This window comes from Drosophila miranda, chromosome XL (assembly GCF_003369915.1).
Source record: "Drosophila miranda strain MSH22 chromosome XL, D.miranda_PacBio2.1, whole genome shotgun sequence".
In the NCBI taxonomy this organism is placed as follows: Eukaryota; Metazoa; Arthropoda; class Insecta; order Diptera; family Drosophilidae; genus Drosophila; species Drosophila miranda.
Window position 1 is genome coordinate 5894931 of NC_046673.1, and position 20603 is coordinate 5915533.

Here is a 20603-nt window from a genome sequence, read left to right on the forward strand (position 1 = left end):
AATAATGTATGCGGGGTGTTGTGTGGGTTGTTCTAATTTATCATGGTTTCATGCTTATAATATGTCGGGGGAAGGATTGTATCGAACCCTTTTAGGTTCGTTACAATGCTACAATGCGTTTCAGCACTAACCATACAGTATATACATAGATGTGCCAGTTCATACAACGAAAGCGTCACACACTGGCTAGCGCGTTCAGTACCCCAGAGTGACGTCATCATGAGAGAGAGAGAGCGCAGAGAGAACATCTTTGCATGTGTTAGTACACACGCAATATGTTTCGACAAAAATATGTGATTGTATGCTTTTTCTGATTTTTTTAACTCTCTCAGGTCTGGTTCTGTTTTGCCACCAGCATGTTTTAGTGTATGGGTGCACATGCATTCTCACGTACTTTGCGTGTGTGTGTTTAGTATTGCTGGCCGCTAGAACTGAAATTTGAGTTTGGTTCTTGTTTTGGGTCTTTTGATGAGCTGACCTACCGCCACAAAATAAATGAAGAATGGGCAGGGGGTGGGGGTATGGTACACTAGGGCGCGGGAAATGAAATAAAAGCTGTTATTTGTTTGATTTATACCACAAAATATAAAATATTACAATAATATAATTACACATTTATTTCCTTATTTTAAACAGGTTTATTATAAATTATAAAAATTATGCAGTATACAATTATACTGTATGGTTAGTGGTTTCAGCTTATAAAACGAGTTGCTATATCTGCATGTATAAGTAATAATATGTTCTAATAGTATTTTAAATAATATGGTAACAACTTTATTCACTATTATGAGTTAATATAAAACACAAGGCTAACACCAAAATATGTTGTGACCACTCGGCGGTTCAATCTCAAACTAAACTTATGATACCCAAACTCCCGATCTTGAGGAATAATGGTCCATATAACCACAGATTGTGATCTGCCAGTCTGCATCCTAAAACCGTCTTAATGTGCATGTGCAGATCCTGTCGGACTCGGCAGTACTGACACTTGGTTGTTTTTGTATGTAGCGCGTGAGTTACAGGTTCCAGTGAGGGGGTAGTTGTCCTTACTACAGGTGCTGGAAACTTTTGAAGGGGAAAAGGGGTTCCCTCAAATGATGAGTGCCGATTTGAAGGTGTTTTTTATGTGAATATAATAAAACGTTTATTGGAGCTTCAAGATATATCTGGAGTGACAAAAGTATTCCGGGTGGGATTCAGGAATTGACTGCCTGGTCAGTGGCGATCACTGACTTATGTAGGTGGCTCTGCTGCTGGTTCTTTGGCGTCGCTGTCGGCGTAGCTGCAGCTGGGATTCCTAAGAAAATGCTGATGTTGCATTTAAGGTCAGTTGGCTGATTCTTGGCCGGGGTCCATCCGGTTTATATTGTAGACAATGTTGACTGTGCTGATGGCATATGCTTAGGCGACATAAACATCGTGCTCGTGTAACTTGAGTTGTGGATGTTTATGCTGAGTTGAGTCGTGGTGGTTTATGCGGGGGGCATCTCGAGGGGTGCCGGGACGGTAACTCGGTACTGTAGCGCCATATGCTCGCTCTGATGCATCTACAAACGTGTGGAGGTCCTGGGTAACTGGAATTTTACCAATGTCTGTAGGTCTTCCCGGTAATATTTCCATTCGGTTTGGCGTTGTAATGGTAATTCGTCATCCCAATCTAGTTTGAGCTCCCAAAGTCGTTGCATGAATATTTTTGCCTTTACTACCACCGGTGCAAAGAGTCCAGTAGTGGGTCAAAGATTTGGCCCAGATCGGAACACACCACCCGTTTGGTGATACGTGTGGCCTGGCTTTTCTGTGTTCGTCCACACAATTTATCCTTCCTTGGCATCCAGATGAGACCCAGAGTATTCACGCTGTAGTGCTCTAGTGTCTCTCCTAGTTTGACATCGCTTACAATATCCTCCTTGGGGATTCCTTGGAGAAGTTGCTCATTGTTAGAGCACCACTTGCGCAATTTGAATCCGGACGGTAGCAATATCTTATTTAGTTATTGTCGAACATGAATTGCCTCTGGAATCGTGTTTGCTCCAGTTAGACAGTCGTCAACGTAGAAATCGGTTTATAATGTTGATGATCCTACTGGTAGTCTGTCTTTGTATTGTGTTGCCAAATGATCCAGACATTTCGTTGCTAGGAACGGAGCAGCTGTTGTCCCATATGTGACTGTTTTCAGGCGATAGTACCACACAATGATGTGAAATGAAGTAGTGCTTTTTGGGAACCTTTGATGCTGGCACAATCTTCATATGTCCTAGTCCTTCATACTCTTCCATGAAGTCCACATAACTCTTCCAAGTTTCTGTTGAGCTTCGCCGCTCCAACGCTAGGAATCTTTTTGTTGCGGTTTCCAACGACTCCCCCAGGGCTGAAGGGTGTTCGGAAAATGGGAGCTTTACAATAAAACGGCCGTCTGAAGCTGTCTGAAGATTTTCTATAAAATGAGCTTCGCACCGTGCTTCCACTGGAGTGCGTGGTTTGTCTTCCGTCTCTAGATTGTCCAGAGTTCAGAATCTTTCCATGAGCTCGTTTACTCCCGTTGCACAAATGGGTGAGGAATTGTGGGCAGATTTGACTTTTCGTTCCACAATCCATCCCAGTTTCGTGTTTTGTAGCAACGGGCCTCCTGTCCTTAGCTGCTGTTGATCTGGTAGCAGCAGCGAGTAGTAATGCTCGGCTCCGATTAGCATGTCGATTTTGCCTGGCTTATGGAAGTTTGGATCTGCCAGTGAGAGCTGGCTTGGTACGTTTAAGCTCTCTGAATCGAGTGCCTGAGCTGGTTGATCAGCTATTATCTGTGGTAATACGAAAGCTTCAATTGTGAAGCGATTTCATGTGCACATTTACTCGTGCCCTGCTGGTCTTTGATTGATCTCCAATTTCTTCGATCCGTAATGTTGTGTCTTTTAGTTTGAGTGACAACATTGATGCCATTCGTTCAGAGATCAAGTTTATCTGTGATCCTGAATCTAGCAGTGCTCTTCTACTGCCACCTTTGCTGTGGCCAGTAGATTGTAACTATTGTTACTTGCTGCACCAACCGTCGGGCCTCTTGATTCTGTAGCTGCACCCGATGCTGTTTCCAAATGTAGCATCGTGTTGTGCTTCTTGTCACACTTGAAGCAGTTTCGACCTGGGCATGCGTTTGTTTTGTGATTTTTTCTAAAGCAATTAACGCACATTTTTTGTTTTTGTACCCAATTTAGTCGTTCTGATGGAGATTTGGACCGATATTCTTCGCTTCCGTAGAGCCAATGGCTTGCTTTCTTGCCGAATGTGCATAAGGGTGCTCGCGCTCTCCCTGTGTTGATGCTGGTGGCTTCTTACTGGTTCCTAGAACCCGAATTCTTTGCTCCAAGAACTGAAGCATCGTATCCAGCGCCTGAAGGTCCTTTGAGCTTCCCAATGATTGCTCATACAAGGCCTTATTTGTTACATCCAGTTTGTTTCTGATAATGGCAATCAATATTGGTTCCCATGTAGATATATTGATGCCCAATCCCTTTAGTGATGCAAGGGATTCTATGGTTGTTATGTACAACTCTTTTAATGACTTGGGATCGTCATTAATGGTTTGATGATTGAGGAAGCGGTTCAGTACTGTATTCGAAACATCTCTGGGATTGTTGTATGCGTCAACTAGTATTTCCCAAACGGCTTCATAATTTTCTTCCTTTAGATCGATATGTCGAATCAATCTTTCTGCCTCGCCGGTAACGGTGGTTTTAAGATACCACATCTTTTTCACCGTAGGCATGTTGGTCTCATGCATCATGCATGAGAACAGATCGAAGAACTAGGTCCATTTTAATAGATCCCCATCAAACTTTGGGATGCTGATGCGTGGAAGCTGCACGTTATCCGTGTTTGGTGTGGCTGATTTTGCCAATGCTCTTTGGACCTTACTTTGGACCTTTCCAATGTTAGGTAGGATTCCATGTCATATCCTCCTTCCACTGGGTCCTCGTATTCCTCATGAATTGTGAAGTGGACTTCCTGTGCTTGAGTCCATAGTGATTTTATCAAATCACTTGATGTGCGTCCTTCCGCCTCTGAAAGTTGTTTCAGATTGCGTTTAACGGACTCTACTATGGCCTTTTGTCGGCGACATAGTGAAAGCAATTTGCTGTAATCCTTCGAGGACCGCTGGATCAGATCGCTTTCTTTGGGACCTACTGGAGGTTTCTCATGCTTTTCTTTAGGGACGATTTGACGTTCCCCACGAGCACTAGACGTCTGCGATAGCTTATCAATGCATTCGGTAAAAATCGTAATGTATTGGTTACATGTTGTACGTAAGTCTTCGCGGAATTTTACGTATTTATCCGTTTTGTCTGTATCGCGAAGTTTGGAGTCGTTTTTGTTGAAGCGATTCCACGCATTTTCGAGTGCCGATATTTTGGCTTGAAAAAGGCCTTTTGCTTTCTTTCTTGGGAATCTTTTTTAAAGTTATAATCTCTTGCTGCACATCCATTGCCATTGTAGCGGCAGCTTCTGCCTCCATTTGTGTATCCATTCTATCTGTTTGTACTTATTACTTTTGACCCGTTGGGAGTGTTCTATTTGCTTTGCAGCTGGATACGCTCCGAATCGCAACCGTTGTCGGTCAGAAAAGTGATAGTACAGGTGATGTGTTGGATGGAGGGATTTGTGCTGTTTCCAATCTATGGAACGCACGAAACAACAAAAATTGATTGCCTCGGTGGTAATCGAATTCTGTAGCTGTATATTTGTTGGCTGATAACCTGAATATGTCAGATTTGCCAAATTGATACTCATTGGTAGGCGATGCTACCGTAAGTGTATGGCCTGATGCCAAATTTGTATTGAAGATGTCCTGTTGACTGCTTCAATCTGATGTGCAGATCGAATCCTTTCACTGTAGCTTGTCTGACAGTTTGAAAGGATGACCAAGGTCGGGGTCACCAAATGTTAATGTGTGTGTGTGTAGGAAGCTGGGTTGCATACGGTACATAAACCGTCTACAGTTTGGTCGTCGCAACTAGAACTTGAACCAGTTGGACTGCGGAGGGGCTATCCTACGGTGCGCAAGGAAGGGTCTGAAGACACGGCAACAGCCTCTGATGATTGCGATGGAAGATGAGTGACAGGCAGCTATGGTACTGTTTCTGATACTGACTTTATTGATAAAATTCTTTCTTATTTATAGGTAACAAAAGGTACGAAAGTGCCGAGTTTGTAAAAATATATGTTGGTGTATAATGGATAAGTTTATTGTCTGGTGGGTGATCAGCAATTGCACCGATGTCTTCGCCCTCTGCGGAGAGAGTGCATTGTCAGCAGAACTCACTACAGTGGCTAGTGTGTTGTCGTGAGGTATTATATTACATGTTAAATAGAACACTGTGTGACGGTGTCACTGTGTTATGCCGACGATTATTATTAACTATTAATTATGCATATTTCTTCAACTGAACAGGTATGGATATTTTAAAGCGAGCTAAATGCCACAAAAGTTATCGCAAAGAAATTTCAAATCATTCATCATCTTGGATAAAATGTATTTTTAAAACCATTTTTAATCACCAAAGTTCGTTTTCTCATAGAAAGACGATAAACTTCAATAGCAACCTATGTACGTACCTGGCATTACACCACATCCATCGAAATCTAGTCCAACACACTTGTAAGAAACAATATTCATTTAAATTAAATATTTTTTAATATTTGCGGCTATAGTTTCAGCATTCAAGGCTTGCCAGTCTATAAAGACAACCAACTCTTCAATAATTTGCACCAAGGCACTGGTAAAAAACGGATTAATTCGAAAATCTCATCACATGAATAGAAACAAAAAGAAACTTAAAAAAATTCTATATAAACTCAATTGAACGAGCAGATCAATTCCGATATCCACGGATGACAAATTTACGTTTCGGATTTTCTAGGGTCGCAGCTGATTTAAGCCATTGAACGATGCTTCTAATCTTGTAGCGACTATTCACTATTTACTATTTTTTAATATTGGAATACGATTGTGGTTTCTTTTTTTTTTTGGTTCTATCTTAGAGCTTCTAAGTTCAACTAATTTGGTGAAAATTTGAGTCACTTTAACATTAAATTTTTGACATTTCCATTCAATTGCAGCTAACGGTGATACAATTATTTGTCCTTTAAACAGCGCGGAAACATCTTAAAACAGCAGTAAACTCAAGTGATGGCTGTCTTTAAAAACGACCAATCTCCAAGTTAGCGAATGTCCCCACTATAAAAATGTATGGGCGGAGATATTTCTATATGCCATATATACCCTGCAGTACCAGCATTGAGCGATGACGAATGTCATCTACAATGTCATCGAGGCGTTGACGCCAGCCAAATCGAACCCTTTGTTTTTTCTTTTGTTTCTTTCTTTTCCGCGCGTGCCGAACGTAGTTCGGTTCTGCCGACCGTGCGCAGAAGCAGAGAACTTCGTTTTATCTTTTCGTCTTCTTTGCGCCTGCGTCGACAGCACTTTTTTGCTTTGTTCTTTGCTAATTGCAATCGTCAGACGGAGTTTTAATAAGTGATTATTAATCTGGAGTTTTAATAAGTGATTATTAATCTGTGATTATTATTATTATCAGGTAAGTGCAGTTTTTAATTAATTAATAATATGTGTTGTGCGCGTGTTAAATAAAAAATTATTTCAGCGGCGGTGAAGATGAAAATACCCGACGAGCCAGCAGAAAAAGTGATTCGGAAGGCTATTCACAACATTAAGAATAGTCATTTTCAGAAGACCTCAAGGGAAAAAAATTCAAAGTAGACAATAATGAATAATAATAAATAAAAATAATTGGAAAAATAAACAATTACAATGTATTACTTTTTATATTAAATGCATGGTTTTTCGTGAAAAATCATCACTTATTAAGTGCATGATTTTTCGGGAAAAATCATCACTTATAAAATGCATGATTTTTAGGTAAAAATCATCGCTTATTATGTGCATGATATTTAGGCAAAAATCATGCATTTAATAAGCGATGATTTAAGCCAAAAATCATGCATTTAATAAGCGATGATTTAAAATCACTTATAAACTGCATGATTTTTAGGTAAAAATCATCGCTTATTAAGTGCATGATTTTTCGGCAATGCTCGATGACAATGTCATCGATTATGCCCTAGGACATCTCCATGTTAATGTCATCAGCTCAGCGTATGGCCGGTCATCAACTATGTCATCGGGGGTAGTGACGCGTTCATCGACGTGTCAGCAGCTGAGTCATTAATGACCCGTACTGCAGGGTATGTACATATGTATCTCTGTATAGGACCTCTGCAAGGTCCTACAAAGGTTCGGCCCTAAAAGAAGCGCGTTCATATTACCGTTCTTCCCAGATGTTATACAGCATCGTTTTAAACAGATTTGAAATTGTTTTATGTATTTTTCTTTTGATTTCTTCCCAGATGTTATACAGCATCGTTTTAAACAGATTTGAAATTGTTTTATGTATTTTTCTTTTGATTTCGTTGGTATTGCATTTCGCTTATATGTTATTGCTGACTAGTTGACTGGACGCACATACACCGCATTTGCTGAGTATCCGTCTATTATGACGTCATATTAGCCACAGCAACACTTGAAACAACTGACTAACAGCCTCGAAACGAAATTGCTGTTTTGTGGCATTATCTTTGGGCTTAGATACTAACCTGTAACTGTAACTGCAATATCTTAGCCACTATATAAAAGACTGCATTTATGTATGTATAGTATCTAGGTATCTAGATCGTAATTAACCTCTAATGCACACTGCCGAATCATCGGGGGGTTAACATAACCTCGCAGAACATTAACACTACATGTACATTGGCTAAACGGTGACCAGGGACCTAAGCCTTAATTAAATTTATGTATATATATTGTTTTTTAAGTGTAATTTAGCATATAAACTTAGACTAATAAGGGTGGGGAGAAACTAGCATCTAGTCAGATTGATCCTGCAAGGACTTGCAGGGCTTTAAACAAGTGTGTGCAGGGAGAGAGGTAGCCTATGGAGTGGAGAAGCATGTATGACGTCTAGAATCGCTGCGGAAGGATCTCGCTCTTGATACCCCGGAGCGCGTGCTTTTTCTTTCGGTGCGTGGACAAGTTGCATGATTGCTTGAAGGAGGCACTGCATAGCTCGCAATTGAAGCGCCGCTCTTTGCTGTGCACTACACGGTGCAGCTCCATGCGCGACTTGTACTTAAACTTCAGGCCGCACGTCTCGTAGTCGCAGATGTACCAACGCTCCCCGTCGTCCGAGGAGACAGCGCTCCCGGCGCTGGCCGTGGTACTGTTCGAGTCCTTGGGCAGCTCATGGGTGGAAAGCAGCGCCGCTGCCATAGCTGTTGAGGGGCCCACTGACATGCTGAGTGTGGAGAGACCACTTCCCGTCAGTACCCCCGCCTGCTGCTGCATGACCGAATGACTGCCAGTCACATTTGGCGGGGTGGTGCTGACAGTAGTAGATGTGCTAACGTTGGCGCTGACGAAGCCCGTCGTAGGCGGGGGCGGTGGTACCGCCGCTGGCCCCAGCTGTGGCAAGTGGTAGATGGTGGCATTGGAAGCGGCAGCGGCTGCTTGCATCTCCGGTGGCAGGGTAAGGCATGGAGGCTCAATCTTAATGTCTATGCCGCTGCTGCTACGAGTACTGCTTTCATTGGCAGCGGCAGCGGCAGCAGAAGCCACCGCTACAGCATTCGCATGCAACTCGGCCAGCTCCTTAGCGACATCGCGCTGCTGCTGTTGTTGCAGTTGCTGTTGCTGCTGGTGTTGCTGTTGGTGTTGCTGTTGCTGGGCTTCGTGAATGTCCATTTCCCGTTGGTCATCCTCGGAGTACTTGGTAGAGCAGTGGTAGAGGGCCAAGGGAACTGTCACTGAAGTCACACTACCTGCGCCCTGGGACGTCGTCGCGCCAGAAGTGGCTGCTGCCGCCTCCACATCCGTCAAGCAGTAGCTGGATGTTCGACTGTGTTCCTAAAGTGGGTCGAGATTTATTAAATCAGTAAGGGTGAAGGGTGTTCAACCATCAGGCTTACCTTGGCAACGCCATGGATAAAATTATGTTCATCCTGTATGTGCTTCCAGAACTGATCCTGTGTCTGTAGTTCCTCCTGGCATGTGTGGCAGACTATCCAGAAGCTATCGCCAGAGAGACAGAACTCCCCCAGTTTGGTGTAGATCTTGTTATTCTTGCTGAGAATGCGCGGAAAACCCATTGCGTTGTTGTTTGTTTATATGCTCCAGATTGAGCTGTAGGCCCTGCTCATTACTGTCACAGGTTTCCAATAGGGATGGACGATATTAACGTATCTGTAACTTATCGCAGATATTTTTAAATCACCTATTCCGGCTGCTACTATTCACAAGCCGAATTCATGTATTGTCACAGTTTTCCGATATGGTATTTGGAGTAAAAATATTTTCATAGGCCAGTATTCAGACAATAGCATAGTAATCAGATCCAAAAATAGTCTTAGCGAGCAAAACTAGGATGATTGGCATTTTTTTCTGTGCGCTGTTTGCCGATAACTATTCAGATCAGAAAAATAAAATACCGATTAATACTAGAACAGCCGATAGGCATTAACCACACAGTGTATAGATGTGTAAGTTAGTGCGGAGAGTTTAGAATATTTCAGGCTATATATGAAATTTTTAAAAGTGGAATAGCTTATCAAATTTTCTATTACCTTATTTAAGCTGTTTCGCATATTTTGAAAATAAATTTGGCTTGTTTTAGCTTTAAATGTATCTTGCATTTCTTCTGGATGTTTTGTTGTATACAAAATATCGGAACTAGTTTTTTTCGGCATTTCGTCCATAGAATATTTCCAGGAAATAACCGATAATATTGTGAAAGTTTTTTAATATTTTTATTTAGTAAAGAATCCTAATTTTTGTACATTTACAATCCAATCCCAAAATATAAAAATAGTAATTTATTATTGTAATAAAAATGGGGGTTGATTTACTAAAAAATGCATCCCCTTGGAATTTTTTGGACAATTTTAAAGACCGGTACCACTAACCATACAGTAGATATGTAGATGTACCAGTTCACAGAACGAACGTATCGCAAACGAACTTTCTGCGTACGCTCCCAGGTTCTTCGGCCATCATGATTTTTATTAGTTAGATAGTTAGATTAGTGTTAGTGAATTAGTCTAACACACACAATATGCTCTCACTGAAATATGTGATTGTATGCTTTAATAATTTTCAAAGCTAATTTTTTCTTTTGCTTCTGTTTTCTTTGTGGTTCCAGCGTATTTTAATACATATATGGGTGCACACGAATCCTTACACTCTGCGTGAATTCTAAAATTGCTTTCATTTGTGGACTATTTCACTTTCGTTTTCTGGGCTCACATACCTCTTATTTTTGCATTTTTAAAGTCGACAGTTTTGAAGAACTGTTATTTTGTATAAGTTTTAGATGCTAATTTTGTTTAATATAGAATATAATGAACGGATATACATACATATGTAAAGATATATCATACATGACTTCACATTAAACTAATTTTCCATGAGGGTATTCAAGGTGCGAAGTGTGTATTAGTACAGAATTTTATTATAATATATATATTTGTATATAATATAGTCGAAGAAACATAAATACATACATATGTATTCACAAAAAATTAATATGTATGTAAATTGTATCGTAAGTTATTATTGTTAAAAATATATATCATCCATGATTATGGACATTACTGATAAAAATGGTTGTAATGATTGTAAAATTGATTTAACTGCCAATATTTCTTAGTAACATTTTCAAAAGACCATAACTCCAACAACAAATCGAAAAAATTAATTTTATGTATGTATGTATATTTTATTTTATTTTTTACAGGTTAAATTGTATAAAATTGAAAAAATTATGTTACTTTTTTGTTAAGCATTATTTAATCGTTAATTTGTTAACTCGATACTTTACAAATATAGGTATACATTTATTTTGGGTAACACCCAGAAAGAAGCGTTTATGACCCCTAAAGTCGATATAGCCATGTCTGTCTGGCTGGCCGTCCTGATGAGAGCCTAGATCTCAAAGACAATTGTATTTTATAATTTCGCCCCGCCCCTTCCGCCCCCACAAAGAACGAAAATCTTTGGCATCCACAACCATTCATAGAGAATGATCATGTCATCAATTAATTTGCATTGCCTACGATACCACTTCCACGCGCTTACTCAATCTATTTCTCTCTCTCTCAAACATTCTTCTTCGTGCAGTGTGCGCCTTCTGACGGAAGGGTGAGAGATATAACGGCTGGTGTTGTTTTGAGAAGGGTGAGAACGGGAAGAGAGAAACATATAAAATATTCTAAAATTCGAATCAAATAGGTCATTACGTGGAAGCGCAAAATTTATCATTAAACCTAACTAGTGGTACGGGGTCTGAGTTGACAGTCCTACCAGAGTCTAAATATATTGTATAGGTTACATAAATCATAAGATCATAAGTATGAATCCTCTGACTTTTTAATCGTCCATTGTAGCGCCCCCTGGTAAAGTGATGGTGTATTACGGCCAGATGGAACTTCGTTGGTGCGAAACTGGTAGAATATTTCTCATTAGATGAGAAGAGAATAGAAGGAGTGCAGGAATATAATTTATAAGTTAATCAGTTAGTAGTCATAGGACCTGAAAAAACTATAACGCCCGTATTTCACTTTGAAAAAAAAAATAGATCTGATGGGAAAAAGTTGATTTGGCAACACTGGCTAAGCTTTAAGCAAAGCTGAGTACGTTATAGCTGTTCCGAAAAGAAAAGAAGTACGTGATAGCGCCAACCTTTAATCGGTGAAGGCAGCAGTGGCTAGCACGATCAGTGCTGCAGTCCTAGCTCTTTTTGTCCGGTTTTAAATATTAAAAACATAAGGCTGGAGGAGGCTGAGTATGTAAATAGTAACCAATGTTTTTAAGTATCTAGAATTTCCACTGCTTATCAGCAATTTTGAAACACGGCACCGAAATGTGATTTTAAAAGCGAATTAAATGGATTTACTGAATACGCCGATGGCAGAACACATTCAAATCTACTTCGATTGATAGCTCGATGCACGCTTCATGATTAAGTGCGATTCAGATCGCGGTTTAAGTACATTTCTTTATAGGTTTTCATCACAATGAATAAGCAGAAACCCAGGTCCCACAAAAGTCGTCATTACATTTTACGGCATCGTGAGTTGAGTCGAAAGCATTGAGAGCTCTACCTGTTACGCGCCCACATGCACACGCACGCACACAGACTCACACCCATTCAATACAGTGGTGGACAGGGGACAGGGCACAGGGGACACGATAAAGCAACGAAGCAGCAGTATAAGCAGGGGATAGCAAAGACCAAAGATGAAGCAGCTGGCCGACAAAGAACGGCTTGAACGAGATTCCGAGGCTGGAACCGGTGTTGGTGTGGCCGTAAGTATGTGTGTGTCCGTGCGTGTTTATGTGCCATGTTTAAGCCAGCCAAGAGCGAGTTTGTTGGCCCGAATGTGGCTTTGTAATTTTCACAACGTCAGAGAGCCGAGAAAGACGCTGCGCAGTCGCTGTCCCAGTCACAGTCGAAGACATTTAGGGATTACACTTACCGTTACTGTTTCGGATGCTCGCGGAGGCCCGCGGAACAGAGAGGTTCCACGACACAGATTAAAAAGTGAAACCTGCGCAGAGGTCAAGTTAAAAAAGAGAAGACGGATCTGAGCGCTGGAGAATGCGTCAGAAATGTGGCACTGTCTACACCTGGAACTGTGCTGGGGAGCTGTATGCCATCGAGTGCGCCCTCTGCGAGGAGCGGCCGCTTTGCACGCTTAGCGAGTTCACCGCGCATATGGAGGTTTGGCACTCCGACTGGGAGGCCGAGGCGGCAGAAGCTTCTACCGATGACGAAGCTTCTTCATATGCAGATTCAGCTGCACCTGCAGCCGCCGTAGACGAGCTGATGCAAGAGGTGCTGGCAGAGCAGCGCACCAGCGAAGCGGACAATGAGTTAAAGCATCAGCTGGTCCAGCAGCTGAACGCCATGGATCAGCCAGTGGTAGAGGCAGAGGTAGAGGTAGAGGTAGAGGCAGAGGTAGAGGCAGAGGCAGCACCAGAACCCACCGTTGTCAGTGAGCAAGTAAAGTTCGCCCTTGAGGTGAGTAGAGTTTGCATGATGCGACCATAATACAATCTGATACGAGTATTACCTTCACATACACAGAACCCCGCGCCTGTGCCGGAGGGCCAGCGGCTGACCACACAGCACGTCAACCAGCTTATCGAACTGTACCGCGCGGAGCCACGTCTCTGGAACCAGTCGCACGAGCAGTTCCACGATACGGAACTGTGCCGTAAGTCCTGGCGCCGTATCACGGACACCTGGAGCGTGCACTGCGGCCGCCGCTTCACTGTCACCGATGTCCGCATACGAGTCTCCACGCTATGCCAGCGCTTCATCAAACAGCGCGAGCGCCTCGAGGCTGACGGTGAGCTCGACGACTCCGTCAAGTTCGTCCACTACGACCAGTTGGGCTTCCTCTGCGAGCAGCAGGCGCTGCTCAAACGCCAGCAGCACTTCGTTCGCGAGAACCGCAAGTTGATCGAGCTGTATGAGCATTACCCGATCTTCTGGCACAATGCCCACAAGCGACAGCGATGCGCGGACACTGTGAGGGGGCGCCACGAGGCACTCCGCGACCTTCAACTGGCTTTGCGCCTGTCTGGCATTAATCTGTCGTCGCTGGTTATTAAGCGGCGGTTGCAGTCTCTGCGGAAACGATATCGCATGGAGAAGATACGCTATCTGCACTGCGTGGTGGAGGGCAAGCAGGCCGATTTCGTCGCCGGCTTCGAGCACTACGAGGAGATGGAGTTCCTCCATAAACACATTGATCCATATGTGTGCGCTGTCTGCGGCAAGATCTTTGAGAATTTAGCGAGTCATCAGGCGCACGTGCAAAGCAACTGCAATATACAGATGGAAATGGATGTTGGCCCAGAGAAAGAAGCTGAAGATGGGGAGGATGCGGCGGGGGGCCGGCGGGGGGAGCAGTCGGAACTTGTGCAGAAGGACGAACAGGAAGTAGACTTTCTTCAGGACGTCGAGTACCCGCATCAGCAGGAACTGAACTTTCGGCAGGTGGAGAATCTCCGCCCTGTAGAGGACCTTCACCCGACTGCAATCGTCCAGCAGGCTCCAGGTACTCCTCAAGTGGAGACGAATGAAGATCTCCAAAAGCTGGAAAATATCCCGCAGGTGACGGAACTTCTGGCGAATCTCCAGGAGGCGGATGAGCCTGCACTAAAGCAACCCATCGTGGAGGGTACAGCAGGTTCTGCCCACGGCCGCGATCAGGACACCTCTCTGACCACTTTGTCCGAAGCCTTTTCCACCGCGGAACTGGAAGCTTCGTCCGTGGTGCCATCAGAGTTGGAGCCAAGAGAGAGCTCGCCCGTCCGCCTCAGCCGGCAGCAGACACTAAAGCTGATCAAGCTGTACCGAGCGAACGTGTGCCTGTGGGATCCCAACCACCTGGACTACCATATCCGCAAACATCGACGCCTGGCTTGGCAGAGAGTCACGGACGAGCTAAACACGAGCGAGTGCACAGACAAGGGCCAGAAATTCAGCTGGCAGATGTTGCACCGAAAGATCACGGACTACACGAAGTATTACCGCCGGGAGCGACAGAGGGATCAGAAGGAGACCACTAGCTGGAGCTTTTACGAAGAATTCCGCTTCCTGGACGACGTGCTTCCCATCAGCTGTGAAATACAGAAAACGCTTAACCAGCGAGACAGCACCCTCAAGATCATCACCGTATACCAGAGCTATGCCCAGCTCTGGTGCACCGACCACCCGGACTACACGAAGCGGCGGCAGCGTCAGCGGCAGCTGGAATCGCTCTGCACGCGCCTGCAGGAGGAGTGCAACCTGCAGATTACCGTGGAGCGACTCAAGGGCCGGCTGATCGAATTCCGCTGCCAGTATCGGCAGTGCAAGGAAGCGCGGATAGCGGCCATCAAGAAGTCCGAACCGTGGACTCCCGAATACGAGTACTACGAGCAACTTCGCTTTCTCGAGCTCCACGTATCACCTTTCGTTTGCCCCCGCTGCACGGCCACATTCAAGCGGCGCACAGACTTCTTGCAGCACGAGCGCAACGTTCACCTGGATCAGGAGAAGGTCCTGAACGGCGAATATGGATTCGTGAGGCGACGCAGATGTCGAAAGGACAAGGACAGCCCCAATGACCTAGCCAACATCTGCCATATTTGCGGCCTAAAGTTCTCGCTGCGCAACAGTCTACTGGCGCACCTGAGGCGGCATCTCGGCCAGCGCACTCACATCTGCTTGGAGTGTCCCAAGAAGTTCTTCAACTCGACGGCCCTACGCGTTCACCAGCGCACACACAGCAAGGAGCTGCCCTACGTATGCGAACACTGCGCCCGGGGCTTCGTCAACGCTAGCAAGCTCAATCAGCACGTGAAGCGGCACCGCAACCAACGCGACTTCCCCTGCAACCGCTGCGACAAGGCGTTCTACACTGCCCACGAGCGCGACCGGCACATTCGCGCCCACCTAAACATACGCGACAAGGTCTGCCCCCACTGTTCGCGGGCCTTTGTCGTAGGCAGCGCTTACTACTCCCACCTCAACCTCCACCGCAGCGAGAAGCGCTATTCCTGCGCCAACTGCGGTCGCCGCTTCGCGCAGTACGCCGGCCTGTACAAGCACCGCCGACGCTGTGTTCCCTCTGATGTGCAGGCCGAGGCTTAATTAGGGATCAGGGATCCCTCCTACGCCGCCGACTTGGCCGTCCATTCTTCCAGATTATTATCATCATTGCTTAGTTAATGAAATTTAGATGTTTACCACATCACTGATGACTGTTGGTTTATTAGACCTTTCCTGTGTCTAGTTTAGTTCGATTTCTCATGCACGAAATTATAAATTAATTCGTACTCGCTTATTGTTAATTAAGTACATTGATTGTCCAAATATCCACATTCATTTGTATATATATTAAAACATTATTTGTACATATATACATACATATGTAAGTAAAAGGGTCTTTCTGCTACGTGGAACTAAGGCTAGAAAGGGAGATTCTCATGACTTTGGCAAGCCGAAGCTTCTGTTTCCCCAACATCTTAAAATTAGAGTGTATCCGTTCACTTTTTGTAACATTTTAAAATCAAATCGATATTCAGAAAATAAATAAATAAATAAATAAAGATTGCGTTCCGTTTAGACATGTTCTGAACCGATTTCGACTAAATTTCCAAACAGGCTGCCCCTCTTGTTGGGTGTTTTTCACATATTGGGAGCGTGACGAACTTATTTCCAGTTGGTTGATAAGAGAATCATTCAAGCCTACAAAATGGTAGGTACTAATTGTCTATTTGTCAATCCACGCTACTTTCTTTTCATTTCAACAGTTGAATCTTCCCGCTGCGACGCCTCTTATGCAGAATTTCGTTCGCTTTCTACAATTAAATGGTGTAACAATCATTCTCCAAGGAACAATAAATGATGCGTAAATCTTCAATATTAATATAAATATTGTTCTTGCTTTGCTTTTGTATTTGCTGTAAATGCAGTAGTTAAAAAATGGTTGGAACTGTGCAGGAGCAGCAGCACGGGCTTCAGTTCTTAGTTGGATTTGGCGAAACGCTTCAATTGGCGTAGGCGGTAAATATCGTGTGCGGGAGGGGCAGAAGGGTGTAAGTCATCGTCGCTGTCATCGCCACCTGGCAACAGGCGACGGCGACGCGGTGGTATCGCCGTCACGCTGTGCTGCACCCCCGTGTACGTGCTGGTGTCCACAATCCAGTGCACCGATTTTGCCAGATCGAAGATTTTGGGCGACAGTTCATTGTCGCCATTGGGTAATGGAGCCGCTGGGAAGATGCAAACGGTAATCCCTTAGTTCTTAGCCAAATTGATAAGGACAAATAACACTTACAGTCGGGCAGATTGAGGCGCATGAATATATCGAAGAGAAGCTCGACGCTGACGAAGGGGCCGCGGAAGGAATTGGGCGGCGGCAGGCCTGCACAGAGTGAGGCCAAAGCCGGCGGTTGGGGAAACACACCGCCTGCTAGCGGATGGGAACCAGGATGGGCGCACGGACGGGGCTTGTAGGGTATCATCTGCCTGAAATCGGGACGCGGCAGCGGGGCGGTCGCCTCGCTATCCCCCTCGGCGTCGCCATTATTCTGGTTCTGAACTCCACCAACCTTATTAAGGATGATCCCTCCAATCTGTTGTTGTTGAAAAACAGCGAAAATATAAAAATGTCAAGTGACGGACTTAAAAGTAACTCACCTCAGCATATCCTATGGACTTTAGCTCGGTGGGGGTGCAGGGGAACAGGTCGAGGAACTTATATCGGTCCACCAGCTGGGCGGTTTCCTTTCCCTCGTACTCTTTAAGCTGTACAAGAAAGGATTCTTTCAAGATCAGTTGGAAAAAATGCTGCGGAAACATACATTCTCAAAGACTGCGCTGCGACGACGTTCCACCTTGACGATGCTGGACAGATCTCCGATGTTCGCCTCGAACTCGAGGAAACGGTTCCAAACCTCCACACTCTTGTGTGGCGACAGACCGCCCGAGCTCAGCACGCGCTCGAAGAGGACACGGGTATTGTTGTCCTCGTTGAGATGCGAGAGGTAGTCGATGTAGCACATGACGTAGTCGGGACTGCCCCCGAAGCGTTTCAGACCCAGCTCGAATATTCGGAATGCAATCTCCTTGTCCTTCGAGCAGTAGTACTCCATAAGCGCAGCGGCAACGAAAATGTGATAGCGACAGCGGACATCCTCGCGCGCCTTCTTGAAGATGCCTCTCGCAGATTTAATGCCCTCAGCGCGACGGGCGAACTGCATGTACTGCACATATACCTGGAACGATAAAAATAGAGATAATCTATTTGCTCAGATCTTGCTTTGAATCCTAGTTCTCCTACCAGAGTGGGGTCGATGTCTGGGTGCATGATCAGCTTGTTGTACATGGAGTGAACTTTCTCGTACTTGAGACGTCCCTCCTCGAAATCGGCGTAGGCAAAGTAAAGCAGCGCGTTACGATTAAGGACGCCGTTGATCGATCGCTCAAGGATGTTGGCGCATTCGTCAGCGAATATCTTTGCTGCCTGTACATCCTGCAAGGGAATATACAATGGATTAGTATATGAACTCGGTACTTGTAAATGAGTAGGCAAGTAAAACGCGTGCGACCAGGGCCAAGGGCAACGTGGCAAGCGACTGCATTGTACCAGTACCAGCACCAGCACCAGTGCGTGCCACATTACCCAAGGGGCGACACTTCAGAGCAACTGCAACAATAGACGTGATTTGCTTTGGATTTTGATTTGGCAAGTAAAGTGCCGAATCGAGTCTATTCTATTTGCTTGACTACAGATCAGGCTGATGAGACTACTACGCACGCCTTTCTCGCTGAGGACGCGTGCGCTGGTGTCCAGGAACTGTGATGCCTGGTGCCACACGGCCGGATGGTGAGTAAGCACCAGCAGACACTGCTCAGTGGCGAACATGACGCGACGGGTGACCAGGGCAGTGTCCTCGGTTCGAAGTGGATTCGATTTCTCGTAGGTGATGAAGCGTTTCCACAGCTCCACCTGTTTGACCTCCTCTTTAGTGAGTGTGGGTGGCACTGCGGGCAAATTTCGGTTAAGACCCTTCGTATGATACTCTAGTTCCTTGGCCACGCGGCGTGCATTCATGTAATCCCTGGTGGGACGCACGAAAAAGAGAGTGAGGAATGTGAATTGGCTTAAAGATCAAATGGCGCAAATGGGATTTACTTGGAACGCTCCAGGCTCATCTTCTCGGATATGATGGGATTGATGTTCTGCTCGAAGGATATGTAGTCCTTCCATAGATGCTCAATGCCCACGATAGGCGTAACAACCGCCTTCTGGTAGACACGGCGCACAGCGGTGATTTTTTGGTTCTCCGCGTAATTGCCCACCGCCTCGACTCCACGCAGAAAATAAATGTAGTCCTGCCATATACTGAACGAGTGCAAGTCCATGCCAATCTTCTCCAGTGCAAAGTCATAAGCTTGTGCCATCTTTTCTCTATTTTGCATAATTTATGTTATTGATGTTGGTGAATTGGCTCTTCCCACTTACTTGTGTGTGCTGAGACCAGACTTGGTATCTTTCACGTACGTCAGATACAACTTCCAAAGATCAATATTGAGAATTTTGACTAAACATCGCTGGAATAACTTCTCTACGCGCTCGTAGTAGCGGCTCCGCATCTCCATCTCAATGTAGAGCTTCCAGTAGCGGGCAGTAGTGGGAAAGACGCTCACCAGTGACTCGTAAAGGCTGCGCACCTCGTGGATGGGCCGGGAATGGGCCTCACGCAACATCACCGACCAGGACTCAATGTTGTACGGACGCAGTTCGACGACCTGCTGGGCCCGCACCAGTCGCTCCATGCCCCATTCCTGTTGGTAGGAGGAACCATTAGTCGAATAAAACAATTTAAATTTAAAATATCACATACTATGTCAATTTTGATGAGGTCCCGTGCAGAAGTCATTGTGTTTTGACTTGTTGTTGCCGCTCGACTAGATGCCGGCGGTTGGCCTAAGGCCTTTGATTGCGCCATTTTGCCTATTTTTTGTCCTTAAGGAAGCTGTTGCAAGTACCTTGACTGCAACAGACAACACGTACACGTACAAAAAACCCACTCTGCAAACTGAAAACTCCAAATTAATAAATAATTTAGCAATGCGGCTTCGATATGCTAACCGAGTTGATATACAAATTGCATCCCTGTTGCTATCGGTTAGGGGTACGGTATGGTCTGTGTGCTTGATACCTTTTCCAGTCCAAGATTCGATCTGAGCAATAAAAACATATTCAAAATTGAATAAACATAAATGCAAATAATTTTAATTGTGTAAAAAGAATAATGACCATCGATGACAATCCATCGATATTATCGGAACAGGTGGCAACACTGGCCCTTCCAGAAGCAAAGCAAACATAACGACAGCCGACAGCCTCAGGCAAAGAACCCAAACGAAACAATCAAGCGTGGCAATCAAACAAAACGAAACGCATTTATCAGCATAAGCATTCAATAAGAAAAGGCACTAGAACGCTTGGAATTATTATTTTGTATAGAATTTAAGACGAACTGTGCGTGTGTATGGAAACTTGGATCGCCCATAGCGGAAAAATTAAGTGATAAATAGGAAAAGTACGAGCTCCGCTCGCATTTACACACGAACATACTAAGCCACAGCGACTGGCACAACAGGAGTGGGACCGACCAGCTGTTGTGGGTACGACGACTTCGATGCGATAGCGGTACATTCACTTTCTTGGTAAGCAATCAATACGGTTTATTGTGCTCTTTTTTGTTTGCTTTGTTACTCGTAACACATTTGAATGATTTGTTCGCTGGCATGGCGCCGTTGCAAGTGCGGCCGCTGACGATGATATGAGTACGATGGTGGTCTTGCAGATGTGGGTGCCCTTTTTGTTGTTTGCTGCCGATGCTTATATTCTGACGGCGTTATCATTTCTGCTTCCTGTCTGTTTATTGACCGACACCCCAGCCAGGC

General features: G+C 44.7%; 3 protein-coding genes and 1 long non-coding RNA gene across 5 annotated transcripts; 2 read left to right on the plus strand and 2 right to left on the minus strand.

Moving 5' to 3' along the window:
• The first annotated feature begins 5072 nt into the window (after nucleotides 1–5072).
• On the plus strand, nucleotides 5073–6756 carry LOC108164703. Of its 2 annotated transcripts, XR_004471435.1 has the most exons (4): nucleotides 5073–5653; nucleotides 5707–5774; nucleotides 6115–6593; nucleotides 6660–6756. It is a non-coding gene; the product is annotated as an uncharacterized LOC108164703 (long non-coding RNA). The 2 variants fall into 2 exon arrangements; XR_004471434.1 differs by having other exon boundaries at nucleotides 5707–6593.
• A 958-nt stretch (nucleotides 6757–7714) lies between these two features.
• On the minus strand, nucleotides 7715–9309 carry LOC108164867 (AT-rich binding protein). Its single transcript, XM_017300808.2, has 2 exons — nucleotides 9040–9309; nucleotides 7715–8977 (listed from the first exon to the last, which is right to left on the minus strand). The coding sequence occupies exons 1-2, from the start codon at nucleotides 9217–9219 to the stop codon at nucleotides 8036–8038; spliced, it is 1122 nt and encodes a 373-aa protein (XP_017156297.1). The 5' UTR covers nucleotides 9220–9309; the 3' UTR covers nucleotides 7715–8035.
• Nucleotides 9310–11760: 2451 nt separating this feature from the next.
• LOC108156174 lies at nucleotides 11761–16283 on the plus strand. The gene is made up of 2 exons (XM_017287507.2): nucleotides 11761–13148; nucleotides 13215–16283. Exons 1-2 carry the CDS (start codon nucleotides 12726–12728, stop codon nucleotides 15771–15773), a joined length of 2982 nt encoding a protein of 993 aa, XP_017142996.1. The 5' UTR covers nucleotides 11761–12725; the 3' UTR covers nucleotides 15774–16283.
• A 251-nt stretch (nucleotides 16284–16534) lies between these two features.
• On the minus strand, nucleotides 16535–19867 carry LOC108156184 (protein suppressor of forked). Its single transcript, XM_017287526.2, has 10 exons — nucleotides 19783–19867; nucleotides 19535–19729; nucleotides 19153–19475; nucleotides 18823–19098; nucleotides 18445–18748; nucleotides 17968–18159; nucleotides 17489–17902; nucleotides 17325–17432; nucleotides 16963–17260; nucleotides 16535–16897 (listed from the first exon to the last, which is right to left on the minus strand). Exons 2-10 carry the CDS (start codon nucleotides 19637–19639, stop codon nucleotides 16650–16652), a joined length of 2268 nt encoding a protein of 755 aa, XP_017143015.1. The 5' UTR covers nucleotides 19640–19729; nucleotides 19783–19867; the 3' UTR covers nucleotides 16535–16649.
• Nucleotides 19868–20603: the final 736 nt, after the last annotated feature.

Coding starts and splice junctions, on each gene's coding strand:
- LOC108156184 (XM_017287526.2), bottom strand. CDS start 19,639: ATGGCGCAATCAAAGGCCTTAGGCCAACCGCCGGCATCTAGTCGAGCG. Junction 18,160..18,444: donor GCGTCCTCAGCGAGAAAGGC/GTGCGTAGTAGT, acceptor ATTCCCTTGCAG/GATGTACAGGCAGCAAAGAT. Junction 17,433..17,488: donor GCAGCGCAGTCTTTGAGAAT/GTATGTTTCCGC, acceptor TTTCTTGTACAG/CTTAAAGAGTACGAGGGAAA.
- LOC108156174 (XM_017287507.2), top strand. CDS start 12,726: ATGCGTCAGAAATGTGGCACTGTCTACACCTGGAACTGTGCTGGGGAG. Junction 13,149..13,214: donor AAGTAAAGTTCGCCCTTGAG/GTGAGTAGAGTT, acceptor TCACATACACAG/AACCCCGCGCCTGTGCCGGA.
- LOC108164867 (XM_017300808.2), bottom strand. CDS start 9,219: ATGGGTTTTCCGCGCATTCTCAGCAAGAATAACAAGATCTACACCAAA. Junction 8,978..9,039: donor TTATCCATGGCGTTGCCAAG/GTAAGCCTGATG, acceptor GACCCACTTTAG/GAACACAGTCGAACATCCAG.